At 41.1% G+C, this 14,825-nt stretch overlaps 1 protein-coding gene across 1 annotated transcript in view; it reads left to right on the top strand.

Moving 5' to 3' along the window:
• Nucleotides 1-4,340: 4,340 nt before the first annotated feature.
• The window catches only part of LOC115102228 (E3 ubiquitin-protein ligase UBR5-like), a 42,348-nt gene continuing 31,863 nt past the window's right edge, over nt 4,341-14,825 (top strand). The window contains 9 exon segments of the mRNA XM_065008718.1: nt 4,341-4,557; nt 9,289-9,333; nt 9,494-9,575; nt 9,817-9,893; nt 12,046-12,168; nt 12,805-13,108; nt 13,314-13,473; nt 13,799-13,948; nt 14,562-14,773. Of these exon segments, the coding sequence (XP_064864790.1) occupies nt 4,496-4,557; nt 9,289-9,333; nt 9,494-9,575; nt 9,817-9,893; nt 12,046-12,168; nt 12,805-13,108; nt 13,314-13,473; nt 13,799-13,948; nt 14,562-14,773 (1,215 nt within the window). The 5' untranslated portion in view covers nt 4,341-4,495.

Raw genomic sequence — 14,825 nt, 5'->3', positions numbered from 1 at the left:
AGTTTGGAGTGTGACTGTTTGAGGTTGTGGACAGGTGTCTTTTATACTGATAACAAGTTCAAACAGGTGCCATTAATACAGGTAACGAGTGGAGGACAGAGGAATCTCTTAAAGAAGAAGTTACAAGTCTGTGAGAGCCAGAAATCTTGCTTGTTTGTAGGTGACCAAATACTTATTTTCCACCATAATTTGCAAATAAATTCATAAAAAATCCTACAATGTGATTTTCTGGAATTTTTTTCTCACTTTGTCATAGTTGAAGCGTACCTATGATGAAAATTACAGGCCTCTCTCATCTTTTTAAGTGGGAGAACTTGCACAATTGGAGGCTGACTAAATACTTTTTTGTCCCACTGTACCCTCGTAAAACTGACTATCCTACCGATCCTTGACTTTGGCGATGTAATTAAAAAAAAAAGCCTCCAACACTCTACTCAGCAAATTGGATGTAGTCTATCACAGTGGCATCTGTTTTGTCACCAAAGCCCCATATACTACCCACCACTGCAACCTGTATGCTCTCATTGGCTGGCCCTCGCTACATATTCTTCGCCAAACCCACTGGCTCCAGGTCATCTATAAGTCTTTGCTAGGTAAAGACCCACCTTATCTCAGCTCACTGGTCACCATAGCAACACCCACCCGTAGCATGCGCTCCAGCAGGTATATTTCACTGGTCATCCCCAAAGCCAACACCTCCTTGGGCCGCCTTCCCTTCCAGTTCTCTGCTGCCAATGATTGGAACGAATTGCAAAATTCACTGAAGCTGGAGACTCATATCTCCCTCTCTAACTTTCAGAATCAGCTGTCAGAGCAGCTTACCGATCACTGTACCTGTACACAGCCCATCTGTAAATAGCACACCCAACTACCCCATATTGTTATTTATTTATTTTTGCTCTTTTGCACCCCAGTATCTCTACTTGCACATCATCATCTGCACATCTATCACTCCAGTGTTAATGCTAAATTGTAATTATTTTGCCACTATGGCCTATTTATTGCCTTACCTCCCTAATCGTACTACATTTGCACACACTGTACATAGATTCTTCTATTGTTTTATTGACTGTAACTCTGTTTTGTTGTTTTTGTAGGACCAATTGCTTTATCTTGGCCAGGTCACAGTTGTAAACGAGAACCTGTTCTCAACTGGCCTATCTGGTTAAATAAAGGTGACAAATAAAAATAAAAACAAAATGAAGCTTTTAAGTGGCTAGAAAATGGCAGAGGTTGTAATCTGATTTAAATTGTATAACCAATGTGAATATGTGAGGTGAAAGTTGAAGGATGTGCACTACATTACTGCATTGTATAATGCAGTGCATCCATTGCAGTGACACAGCAAGTTTCCTGCTGTTTGTTTTATTATCAGTATGTCCATATTGATCCCCATTTTAGGCCATTTGATAACACATTGACCCGTAATCTAAAAATAACAGTGATATTTCTATGTTCTTGTTTGACTTGGATCTGATAAAGGGTTACCTTTAGGCTTGGTGGCAACAGAGTGGTACTGGCATGGAGTTCAACCACCTCAGGATAGGAATACACAGAGGCACACAGTGGATTTCTGGAAGAGCAACATGTTTTGGTGACAGTTCCACCAGCTATACAATCTGTTTAACTCCTGGAAATGTTCTTGCAGGTGATATTTTTAGGGAAATGACTTGTCAGACAATTAGCAAGCATAATCTGCTAAATGTATACATCATCTGAATAATCAGTGTTTTTTTTTCTTCTGTCATCCAACTATTTTAACAGCGTCTTAACAATGCATTTCATCATGTAAACGAACCCCCCTCCCCCTATATAATGTGGCTTGCCACTGACATTTCAGAATACAACAATGCAAAGTACCTGAAGTGAAAGTAAAAAACAAACTGTTACTATTTGTTATAAAACTGTTATAAACATAGACCACAGAGGTTATAACACAACATAAGAAACTAAAACATGGTCACCTCACATTTACTTGTGTGTACGCCTAGTACCAGACCAATGGCCACATGAACCAGATTTGCCCTCATGTTTTTCTTTTTTGTAGAAACAATTTGCAATACCGCTGAGAGAATTGTCAACCAGCTGTACCAAATCTAACTTTACTGAAGAAAGCAAGTGAGTGTGAAGCAGATCACAGCAGCTGGCTCTCTGGGAACTTTGCAGTTTATGTTGATTCTGAGGGAATGCGGGAGTCTCTCTGTCAGATGAAAGACTCTCTCCACTTATTCACCTCAGGGGCAGGCAGAGAGAAGTGGAGCTCTCTATTCCCTTCTTTTACACTCCTATACTCAAATGGGCTGTACAGTCATGAATTTCAGAGTATTAGTAATTTCTTCCACTGTATAGGCTGATGATGAAGAAGAGATGACAAACAGACAAACCTATAGCATTACCTATGTGCCTCTCTTTGTCATTCAAATGAGCAGTTGTATACAGTTTAGATAATTTTATACCCTGAGAACACAGATATTTCCATTTGTGTTGTTTTTTAACACAGAGCATATACTGTATCTTTTCTTTTTGGAGAAATATAGAAATCTTTATTTTCTGTATTAAATTCCTTCATAAATGAATTCTTTCTCTGATACTGTGATTATAAAATACAATATTTCTTGAAAAAGTAATATATATATATTTTTAAACAGTCAAATACTTGTGATTTGACAAAGAGTTATTGGGTATCATAAGGGTAGGATTAGGGCCCTGTCTCTGGGATACTTGATCAGCAGCCAACAACACACTTCTCAAAAAGTGAAAGACAAAGCCTGCCATCTGCTGATATAAAAAACAAACTTCAGGTAACCCAGACAGACCATAGGTCTAAACTACTGAAGCTGTTTCTAGATGAGTAGGTACATGCAATCAATGCTTCTGCTACATAATAGATTTATCTAAAAAAAACTGCACCAGGTCTATCAAAATGTATTAATACATTTTCTTCAAAAAGATGTACTGTAATATACAATCCCTCAACACTGGATGAGTAGCAAAAGCCAGCCAACATGTTTTTATTGCTGTGTGGAAATTGAAAAACAGGCTAAAATAATTATACCTTTGGTTCCTGCTGCCATGCTTCTTTTGGGGGTTCTGTCATAATTAGGCCAGCACAGCACTCATATCCAGGGCAACATGAATCAAGCAGTCCATGTATGATTTTGACAGTGGTTACTGAAGGTCTATAGACAAGTGCTATATCTGTGGACCTTTTTCATTACGCCACTATACCCACTGGGCAAAAACTGGTTGAATCAACATTGTTTCCACAACATTTCAACCAAAAAATTAAATGTGATGACTTTGAACCAACGTGGAAAACGGATTGGATTTGTAAAAAGTCATCAATATAAGATAATTTTGTATTTTATTCACACAACTTTTAACTTAAATCCTATGATAGGGTATAATGTTGGTTGATTTCACATTGAATTCATGTTAGTTGACAACTCAACCAAATGTAATTCAAAACTAGACATTTAATTGAAGTATTCCTCTCTTGAGCTGTGGGGATGTCAACCAGCAGAGGGAGCATGGGGACATGGAATGGGATACAATCATTGGTTAATATACACCTACACGAAAGTCATACTGGACAGTGATCCTCAATCTCCATGTTATAGTATCCACATACCAGTTTGCATAACGGAGAATGTTTATTTATCAGAAAAGTAATGACAGAGTGGAAAGGAAATGTCTGAATGTAAGACATGATTTTGTTTGCTCTATTGATCCAGTTTTGTCAATGTCAGAGGAAGCGCCTGTTATCATTGTTTGCTAAATTCCCACAGAGCTCCAAATATATTATGGATTATCTCAAACATCCTTGGATTTGTTGGCAGCATTCCTTTGTGCATCCTTATCGTACACCTGGAGGCATTGTGTATAATCTTCCTTCTAGGAGAGGATACTGTCATAATTATCCTACCTCTTATGTTGGGACTAATATAAAAAAACAGTATACATTTCCTTTAAACTGTAGTCTACTAATCCTAGACATCATATATCAACACATTCTTGTCTATTGATGTTCTGTATTATGTCATTCTGTATTATGTTTCATGTTTGGTGTGGACCCCAGGAAGAGTAGCTGCTGCTTTCGCAACAGCTGATGGGGATCCTAATAAAATACCTAAATAACAAATATATTTATCACAATTCAGTTACATTTTTAAAATAGCACGAGCTAGACGTCTAGAAATGTTCATTTCCTTTATCTTCATTGCCTTTCTTCTCTAAACCAATCCCGTTCCGTTTAACATATTCCCTGTTTCTGTTCAAGGTCCAACCAGCATCCAGTTTTCGTGTGTGCTAAGGTTAATCAACATACAGAACGAAAAAGCTTGGTAGAGTTAAGATGGCGGCATGTGGGTGAGGAGGCTGTAGTTCTAAGCTCGGGATTTTTTGTCATAAAATATTTATATGAATCCTTACATATACAGATATCGAGAAAATAACATTTCCCAGACACATTTGTGTGTTCATTTGGATTGGATCCATGACATCCATACACTTTGTGGTTCACCCGTTGCCCGGGACTGAGGACCAGCTCAATGACAGGTATTTGTTGCGGGCGTGGAAAATAGGGGTTTAAATCAATATATATGTGTAGGGTGTGGCACCCGACGATTATCTATTTGTTTCAAAGCAATATTCATATTGTCATGTGTATTTCAATCAAACAATTTTCGACCACATTACCGTACTTGAAGCAAGGCCCGGCATCTTGAACAAGCCTCTTCAACGTAGCTAACGACGTTAGCTAGCCTGCTAGGCTAACAAGCTAGTTAGCCATAGCTAGCAGCAGTTAACGGAGCTGTTTCGTTCGTTCTCTGTCTGCCTGGAATGATTGGCCGATGGTCAAAGTTGAGACGGACAATGGGGGATGGGGGGGACGTCAGTGATTATGGCATTGTAATGATCCGTCAATGTTTTTTTTGCATTTGACATTGTATGTCATGTTAGCTACCTTTTGGATATCTTATTGTCGACTATCCAGCTGACTAGCTCAACGGAACGTTTGAAGATGTAGCTAGTTAGTTAAGTGGCTAATAAGCTAGCTAATGTATTAGTCACTGCTAGATAACGTTAGCTAAGCTAGCCACACTTGTGCCAATATGTTTTCTTGCTAGTTAGGTACCGTTATCCAGCCAACCAACTGTAAGATAACATTGGATTGCTTATTTGATTCGACTTGTTTATCTAGCCAACGACGTTAGTTAAATAACAAACGTTAGTCGACCAACTAATATTGTTCGTCGTGAACTTGTAACTTGCCTAGTTAAATAAAAAAAGATTTCAACCCGTTTTCAACGTCATAGTCATAATCTCCAGCATCAAACCAATACAGTTTGTGAAAACAGCGCTTTTCTATGATATGTGGTAAAAAAAAAGTTAAGGTCCTAAAAAAATGCTTCTCTGTGACATTACAGGTAGGTTTAAAAAAATAATGATTTTCAAAACCTGCAACGAGCTTCTAGGCCGAGGGTGTATTTTCTTGGCCCCCATGTCACCGCGACTCTCACACTGTTTGAAAATCACTGTTGAAGATATAATTTGGTACCAAGAACGTTTTAACTTTGTATTCTTTGAAGTACAAAACAGAAATGCGCGGTTTTCACATATGCTGGACATAATAAGAGGTTGAAAGTGGTGGAGTTGGCCTTTTTAAATTACATTTTTTATTTTATAGACGTTAGTTTAAGAGAGACAAGGACCAGCTATGATGAACAGTTGACTGTCTGTCTTGTGACCTGCATTTTGCTCTGTATGTGATTTATAGTAAACCTATTTATATCATCCATTGAGATTGAACTGATTAATGGGCCGTTCTACTTTAAGACAGAGATTGGGATGTTGGAAAAGTACATATTGAATGACCTTGAATTATAATCCAGGATATGACATATGAAGCTAGGATTTTGTACTTGTGTATAATCCAGGTATCTACCATTGGCCACCTGCTTGGGCCTAATTTACCAAGATGGTTCAGTTGATTTAACTTTGGCCTAATACAATCATGTTCACTCATCTTGTGACAATTGGCTGATGTGGAATGACAATCAATCCCCAGGTAAGCCAAATCTTTTTACAAGCCTCTAGCACAGGCAATGGCATGCATTCACAGTTGCTATATGGTCACCATGTGCAAATATATCCCCCTACTGCTCAACTGCAGTTATTTGTCTTACCAAAGAGGTGTTTCTTACCATAGTTCTCAAGAGGCATACTTTTATCACAAAAAAAAGTATATATTTGCTTACAAGAATGAGTTGTGACTCACAAGCCAGTCTCATGGACTGCTCTTGCCTCGACTGTTCGGGATGTCTTTCCATGACCCAGCTGAGTACACTAATTCTTCTCTGACCCACATGGATAAAACAGTATTTTTGTACAGGTTAGGAGGAGAACATTAGGTTGAGATTATGCCAACACATTTCTTGCAGACTAAAAGTGCCCTTCTGTCCTGTTGATGTTGGTTATTAATGGCTCTGGGTGGTGTGCCTCATATATCAAGACAGTGTTGCTGGCTCATTGTTTATCTTCTGCTGACGGACTGGTTCCTGTCGCTGGACAACCCACCAGGCCTTGCCTTATAAGTCATTGCCATCCATTGGCTTGTCCACTGGGCTTGCTTGACAGGAAATGTAATTTGGCATAGGCCTATTACTTACATTTTCACCCCTTACAGCTTGCATGCAACTGTCTGATAGCCTTTCCCCTTTGCAACAGGTAATATTGCATCTTTGACTAGATTTGTCCACTTTCTGCGGCTGACTTTTTGTATGATATCAGCCTTCGTGTATTGACTTGCTCCCTTGAGCATATGGATTAATTAAATGTTTGTTCTCTTCACCTGTTTCCTGTCAACATAACCATTGTTGTACTTAAGCCATTAGAATCAATGCGTTTAGTAGTGTAGCCTATAGCAGTTGAAGCTCTGTTTAAACTATTGTTGAGCCTATTTGACCTGTCATTTCATAGCAAGCAAAAGGAGTAAGGAATGTGCCTGGTTCACTCATTGAGAAAATAGATGCTAGAGTACCCTTTTCTCCCCAATTTCGTGGTATCCAATTGTTAGTAGTTACTATCTTGTCTCATCGCTACAACTCCCGCGTGGGAGAGACTAAGGTCAAAAGCCATGCGTCCCCCGAAACACAGAGGAAACACTGTGCACCTGGCGACCTGGTTAGCATGCACTACGCCCGGCCCGCCACAGGAGTCGCTAGTGCGCGATGAGACGATGATAGCCCTACCGGCCACACCCCCTAACCTGGACGACGCTAGTCCAATTGTGCGTCGCCCCACGGACCTCCCGGTCGCAGCCGGCTGCGACAGAGCCTGGGCGCGAACCCAGAGTCTCTGGTTGCACAGCTAGCACTGCACTAGACCACTGCGCCACCTGGGAGGCTGCGACATGGTTTTTAAACTTCCCTACAATCAAAGATTTTGCAGGTCTAGGATGATGACAGTTAAGGACTTGGAGTTGTACTAAATAATCACTCTGCTAAACTTGTACTAAAAAGAATGGTCACAATAGTACATACACTAAGTTGACTGCCTTTTAAACCGCTTGGAAAATCCCAGAAAATTATGTAATGACTTTAGAATCTTCTGATTGACACAATTTGAGTCAATTGGAGGTGTACCTGTGGATGTATTTCAAGGCCTACCTTCAAGCTCATTGCTTCTTTGCTTGACATCATAGGAAAATCAAAATAAATCAGCCAAGACCTCAGAAAAAAAATTGTAGCCTTCCACAAGTCTGGTTCATCCTTGCGAGCACCATGTTCATCTGTACAAACAATAGTACGCAAGTATAAACATCATGGGACCAAGCAGCTGTCATACCGCTCAGGAAGGAAACGGGTTCTGTCTCCTAGAGATGAACGTACTTTGGTGAGAAGTGCAAATCAATCCCAGAACAACAGCAAAGGACCTGTGAAGATGCTGGAGGAAACGGGTACAAAAGTATCTCTATATCCACTCTAAAATGAGTCCTATATCGACATAACCTGAAAGGCCGCTTAGCAAGGAAGAAGCCACTGCTCCAAAACCGCAATAAAAAAGCCAGACTACGGTTTGCAACTGCACATGGGGACAAAGATAGTACTTTTTGGAGAAATGTCCTCTGGTCTGATGAAACAAAAATAGAACTGTTTGGCCATAATGACCATCGTTATGTTTGGAAGAAAAAGGGGGATGCTTGCAAGCCGAAGAATACCATCCCAACCGTGAAGCACGGGGGTGGCAGCATCATGTTGTGGGGGTGCTTTGCTGCTGGAGACACTGGTGCACTTCACAAAATAAATGGAATCACGAGGAAGGAAAATTACGTGGATATATTGAAGCAATATTTGAAGACATCAGTCAGGAAGTTAAAGCTTGGTCGCAAATTGGTCTTCCAAATGGACAATGACCCCAAGCATACTTCCAAAGTTGTGACAAAATGGCTTAAGGACAACAAAGTCAAGGTATTTGAGTGGCCATCACAAAGCCCTGACCTCAATCCTATAGAAAATGTGTGGGCAAAACAGAAAAGGCGTGTGCGAGTAAGGAGGCCTATAAACTTAACTCAGTTACACCAGCTCTGTCTGTCAGGATTGGGCCAAAATTCACCCAACTTATTGTGGGAAGCTTGTGGAAGGCTACCTGAAACGTTTGACCCAAGTTAAACAATTTAAAGACAATGCTACCAAATACACTCAATTAGTATGTAAACTTCTGACCCACTGGGGATGTGATGAAAGAAATAAAAGCAGAAATAAATCATTCTATTATTCTGACATTTCACATTCATAAAATAAAGTGGTGATTCTAACTGACCTAAGACAGGGAATTTTTACTCTGATTAAATTTCAGGAATTGTGAAAAACTGAGTTTAAATTGTATTTGGCTAGGGTGTATGTAAACTTCTGACTTCAACTGTAGCTCCGCACATTCCCTTTGACTTTGGGAATGACCTGCCAGCTGGCATCCTGAGTGAAGGCAACCGTCCCAATGCAGTGCATACACACCATGCTCTAACTGTTTAAGCTATACTGCTATTTAGATTTTTTTTTAAATGAAGCTGGTGTGTAATTTTGATACTATTGAGATTCTCATCGGACTTCTTGTTAATGTCGTGCAAGCAGATGCCTTGCTCCTTAGTCTACACAGAGTACAGACTAGTAGAAATGTCCTTATTGGCCATGGATTTCCAGACCGTTAATTGCACAGATTCATACCGTGAACGGGAATGAACAATCTCACCAATGTCAATGTTTTTTATTGAATTTTTATCCTTAACAGACTTCGTGAAGTGTCGGAGAAACTCAACAAATACAACTTTAACAGGTAAGACCTGAATATGATGTATTTTATTTTAACTGTGGAATAATCAGCAAATGTATTATTCAGCCATGTCTTTCAGCAGGGACCACACTCCACAGGTATATAGCGGTTTTATAGGTTTTCTACATGTTAACATTCACTACATTATCTGTTTCCAATGCAGTCATCCACACCTCAACCTGCTGGAGCAGGCCTCCTTAAAACAATGTGTAGTTGGCCCAAACCATGCTGGCTTTCTGCTTGAGGTAACATCGAAGGATTTATGTATATTACAATCAATAACATTTGAGCTGTACTGCCTCTACATTTTGGATGGAGGTTGTGATTCCAAATGGCACCATATTTCCCTATACAGTGCAGTCTTTAAAAAAATAAAAATAATAGCACCATTTATTAATAAAACAAATATTTTAGTGCAGTCTTTTTTTTGTGACATGCCATCACCTTTTCCTTTTTGATAATATGTAGTAATTTCTTTCTTTCCAGGATGGACGTGTGTGTCGGATCAGCTTTGCTGTCCAGCCTGATCGTTTGGAGCTGACCAAACCAGATGGCAACGATGGGTGAGACTGTTTACACTAGGAAAATAGTTTCATCCTAATGGAGTTTAAGAGAACTTTATATACCAGGGGTTGCATTAGCTTTTAGAAATTGGTGGTTTCCAAACATGTACCATTAAAAAAATCTGCGTTTTAAACCATTTCACCTGCTTTTTAAACCATTTCACCTGCGTTTTAAACCATTTCACCTGCGTTTTAAACCATTTCACCTGCGTTTTTATATTGAACGTTTTTTTGTTTGTTGCTTCAGTAGAGTGATTAACTATATAGTTGTACACCCCTTTTCTTCACACAAAACACATTAGTGCAACACATTCGGCAGAAAATTGTTTTCATCCGATGACAACAGAAGTGCAATGCTATTTGGCTAGTAAATTAGATTGCAATGAAAAAGGTATTTTTTTTGCAAAAACGATGGGTGGCCATCATATTTGTAATGTTTGTCATCGAAAGAATGTAGCCAGCTACATTTCCTAATGTTTTGCCAGATGAAAATCTTTTTTTGTAACTTGTTACTGAAAATTCTACACTGGAGGAAAGTACCCGAACACATCATATCAGTCAGAGCGCTGTCTGGTGATCCTATGAGAGAGCAGAGATTTCATCTGAGTGGGGAAGTGCAACTGAAGCTCAAAATGAGTCCTTTTACATTCTTGATTTGGCGCGAACCCTGCCTGAAGCCGAGCAGAATTGACAAATAGAAGCGTTTTAGATCTGCATTTACAAAACGCAGCAATATATTTTGTCTGCCTTGACTCCTGCATGCTGAAGCCTAGCAATGGTGAGTCCTGCGAGTTGAGTTCCACTGAGTTCATACTAAGTCCTTAGGCTTACTAGTTGAACGGTTTCATTATTTTATTACTTAGTCACTTAAAATGTTATGACAAATGAAAGACCAGAAAGTGTTCACTGTGTTGACAAAACAAAGCTCGCAATGGTATTTTAGCATTTAGAAAATCTAGGCAGTGTTCTGAAAGCCAATTGCATTTATGAATTAGCTTTTCTTTGTTTTATTTTGTATGAGCAAGAATGCCCTTTTAGCTTTTGCTCGGGATTGTTTTGGTGGCCTGCATGCATTTGTGAGTTTCATTGATAGCATATATATCATACCAGCAGAACAGCATCAAACTGGGAACTAGGCCCTCTAGTTGCAAAGCATGCAAGTGAATCAGCCTGAGAATGACTGTTGAACAATGTGACTGGTTTACTTGAAGCTTTTCTGCAGAGCATATGTTTTGTTGCCTGGCACAGTGAAATAAGCTGAACTTTTCAAAAGAAAATGAGATGGTTTCAGATGGTAATAGCTTTGCAGTCAGCAAAGTTTACTGGAAAGCCTTACTGTGGAAAAAGCACTGCACATTTTCAATCACTAACTTTGACAGCTGACTGAACAAAGCTTCCACTCAGAATACTATCCAGTCACACTGCACTATATTTCATTTTTTTACAGTGTAATACTTGTGTAATAAATGATAAACAAATGTACATTTTTACAGGTCTGTTTTATTTCTGCAGAAGTCTGCACAACTCATTGTTAGGCCTATTATACTCAGTTGCTAAATAAAACACTTCTATATTTTGTGTGTTGCTAAAATGCCTAATCGTAAAATGTATCTGCATTCTTTCATTGGGAAGCAATTCACAATATATTGAGATACTGTGTACAAAAGAGTCATGGGTTTGAATCTCAGAGAACATTGCTGTTATGGTCAGTCTCAGGCGTTGCTTATGATTTGGTGGCAAGTATGTAATGCAATTGACTCAAATGTAGACTGCAGCATATCCATACATCCATGTACAATAGACATCAAATTTATTTAAACACAGTACACTCCGATGATATCAAATGATCATATTTTAGGAGTTAGCAATCGCAGCCCTAAAAAAATCACAAGAACCTTTAAAAAGGAATAAGTCTTGAAGGTGGAACGAGTTGCAGCCAATTCTGATTCCCGAGGGTGTTGCCCTGCTAGTCTCCATTTCCCCTGTTGTTTTTTTTTATTACCTTAAACATAAAAATGTAAAAGCCCTAAGACATGGGCCACAACCTGGGATTTCCACTCCCAGGTTGTCGTCTTAATCTTTGGTCCCATGTGGGACTACTAGGTATGTAGTAACTGATCTGATCTCCCGTCTTCCCGTCTTTTGTTTCCAGTTCAAAGTTGAGTGGCAGTGGTTCAGGGACAGGAAGGAGCTCCAGGCCAGGCAGGACTAGTGATCCTCCCTGGTTCCTGTCTGGCTCTGACACACTGGGCAGACTGGCAGGCAACACCCTTGGGTAAGTTCTGGCAGTAAGGGCCCTCAGGAAAAACCTCCCCTAGACACACTCGGGTAAAGTCGTTATATGGCTTCATGTGCATTAGTGCCACTTAGGCCTAGACAAAGACAGCTGCAGGAGGACTGCTGAAGTCATTACTATCCAGGATTCAGGTATTGTACATGTAAAATGAGATGAAGTGGTCAGAATCAGACCTTGTAGCACAGAGTTGTCCTGGAAATTGGGACCTTCAATCCAAAGCAGCAGCAGCTCTGAGGTTAAAGGCATAAACATTAAATACCTATTGAGCTTTGATAGAAATGTGCTGTGTGCTGATTTTGAATGAGACTAGGTGAAAGCAATCTACCATCCTCCATTGTTTTTTCCACCTTGTTTTTTTTTGTTACCTTACTGGCTCCTTAATTAGATTTAATGTAGTCAAATTCATCTCTCAAAAATGAAAAGACATTTGCTACCAAACTATTTCTTCCAAATTGCGGTATGCATAAATACCCTAGGACCTCTGCTCTCTCTGTGAAAGCCAGCTGTCCCACGGTTAATTGCTAATCCAGTGTGCAGGCTGGCAGCCATGTGTTGAGTTGAGTTTCTGCTGTGTGGCTGACTGCTGTGCCTGACCTTCGCCTTGTGCTATAACAGGAGTCGCTGGAGCTCCGGGGTGAACGGTGGATCAGGAGGAGGAGGAGGAGGAGGAGGAGGTGGTGGTGGTGGCGGCGGTGGCAGCAGCAGCAGTGTAGGAGGTGCAGGGGGAGGAGGTGTAGGAGGAGCTGTCAGTGGAGGTGGTGGTGGAGGCTCCTCTGGGAGGTCATCTACAGCTGCCAGGGACTCGAGACGTCAGACCAGGGTGATCCGCACAGGGAGGGACCGGGGCTCTGGTCTCCTGGGCAGCCAGCCCCAGCCTGTCATCCCTGCCTCGGTCATCCCAGAGGAACTCATCTCCCAGGTTAGACCCACTGTCTGTCCTCAAACTACATTTTTATTTAAATTCTGGATGTGACCCCACCATATGACAATTTTATTGTTTGACCAGAGCCCCTCATATAAAGGGCCTCAACACATGGCCTTCACTTCTCTCTGGTGCTCAGTCGCCACCGTCACATGGTTGATTTCTGGGTGGTGATCTTCATGTTGCCTCCCTTCTTCCCCAGGCTCAGGTGGTCCTCCAGGGGAAGTCTAGGAGTGTGATCATCCGGGAGCTCCAGAGGACCAACCTGGATGTCAACCTGGCTGTCAACAACCTACTGAGCAGAGACGATGAGGACGGTGACGATGGCGATGACACAGCCAGCGAGTCCTACCTCCCTGGAGGTACCACTTTATTTCACCTTGATGTGTATTCTACAGCTTTCTCATTAAGATGGTAATCTATTGCAAGAAAGACTCAGCATGGCAGCTTTGTATGAAGAGCAGAGGGCTCTCAAACCGTTTGGTCTGGTTTTAAGGGGCTTATGTCAACACTTTATGTAGATAGTTGGTATTTGCTAAATTTGTGATTTTCTACATCTGTGAAACTGGTCGAGTTTTCACAATTCTAAATGCAAACGTCTTTATTAACCTATGGGTTTGACCCTTGCCTGATGGGACAGTAATAGTCATGTCATTAACATCCCTCTCTTTTGTGTTGACCTTACAGAGGACCTGATGTCCTTGCTGGATGCTGACATCCACTCAGCCCACCCCAGTGTCATCATCGATGCTGACGCCATGTTCTCTGAGGACATCAGCTACTTTGGCTACCCATCCTTCAGACGCTCCTCCCTGTCCCGCCTGGGTTCCTCGCGAGGTAACTGACCACACGGCACTCAGAGCTGCTGCCTAGGGACCATCATCCTCTTCTGTAGTCAGGAGATGGAAATCATATTTCTCTTCCTAAATAGTTGTAGCAACAAGTTACCTTATCCGTTACCTAAATGGATGTAAGATTACTTTTCACCACATATAGTATGCTTTTAGTTCTCTGATAGTCGAGGTATATTGTTAAAGTCAATACTAGTCTTTCCTTTTCAACCTGTCGGCAAAGCCCATGTGGATGTGGTGTTGTGAATGTGTGTTCAGTATGCTGCATGGCCATAATACCTGTTCTTCAGTGAGCCCTCTGAGAAAGGCCCATTAGACCCTGTCATTACAGGCACCACTCTCTACTGCAGCCTTATGCTGTAGGACAAACCCTCTCCTTGTAATGCATGTCTATCTCTAATCTATCCTGACCTGTCTTCCTACCTCACATTTCAACATGTGAGTGTGCAGACAGAAACCACTATTAACTTTCACCTTTTTACTGCCAAAACCCTCTTATTTGCATAATTCTAAAAACAAATTTCTTTAATTTGTTGACGGGTCTTCCCCAGAGAGTGGCTTACTTTTATCCCACTGGTGTGACCCCATTGCCATACCAGTTCTCCTTCTTCCCTTAGAGCGTGACTCAGAGCTCTTGCGTGAGCGCGAGTCTGTGTTGAGGTTGCGGGAGCGAAGGTGGCTGGATGGGGCCTCGTTTGACACGGAGAGGGGCTCCACCAGCCGCGAGGGGGAGCCCAGCCTGGACAAGAAGAACATCCCCGTCCAGAGCCCTGTCTCTCTGGGCGAGGAGCTGCAGTGGTGGCCTGACAAGGTGGGAGGATGGGGACATTGATCGATTGGTTGATGGAATAATTTGATTAATG

This window comes from Oncorhynchus nerka, linkage group LG3, assembly GCF_034236695.1.
Source record: "Oncorhynchus nerka isolate Pitt River linkage group LG3, Oner_Uvic_2.0, whole genome shotgun sequence".
Classification (NCBI taxonomy): domain Eukaryota; kingdom Metazoa; phylum Chordata; class Actinopteri; order Salmoniformes; family Salmonidae; genus Oncorhynchus; species Oncorhynchus nerka.
This window is presented reverse-complemented; position numbering and strand designations above follow the sequence as displayed.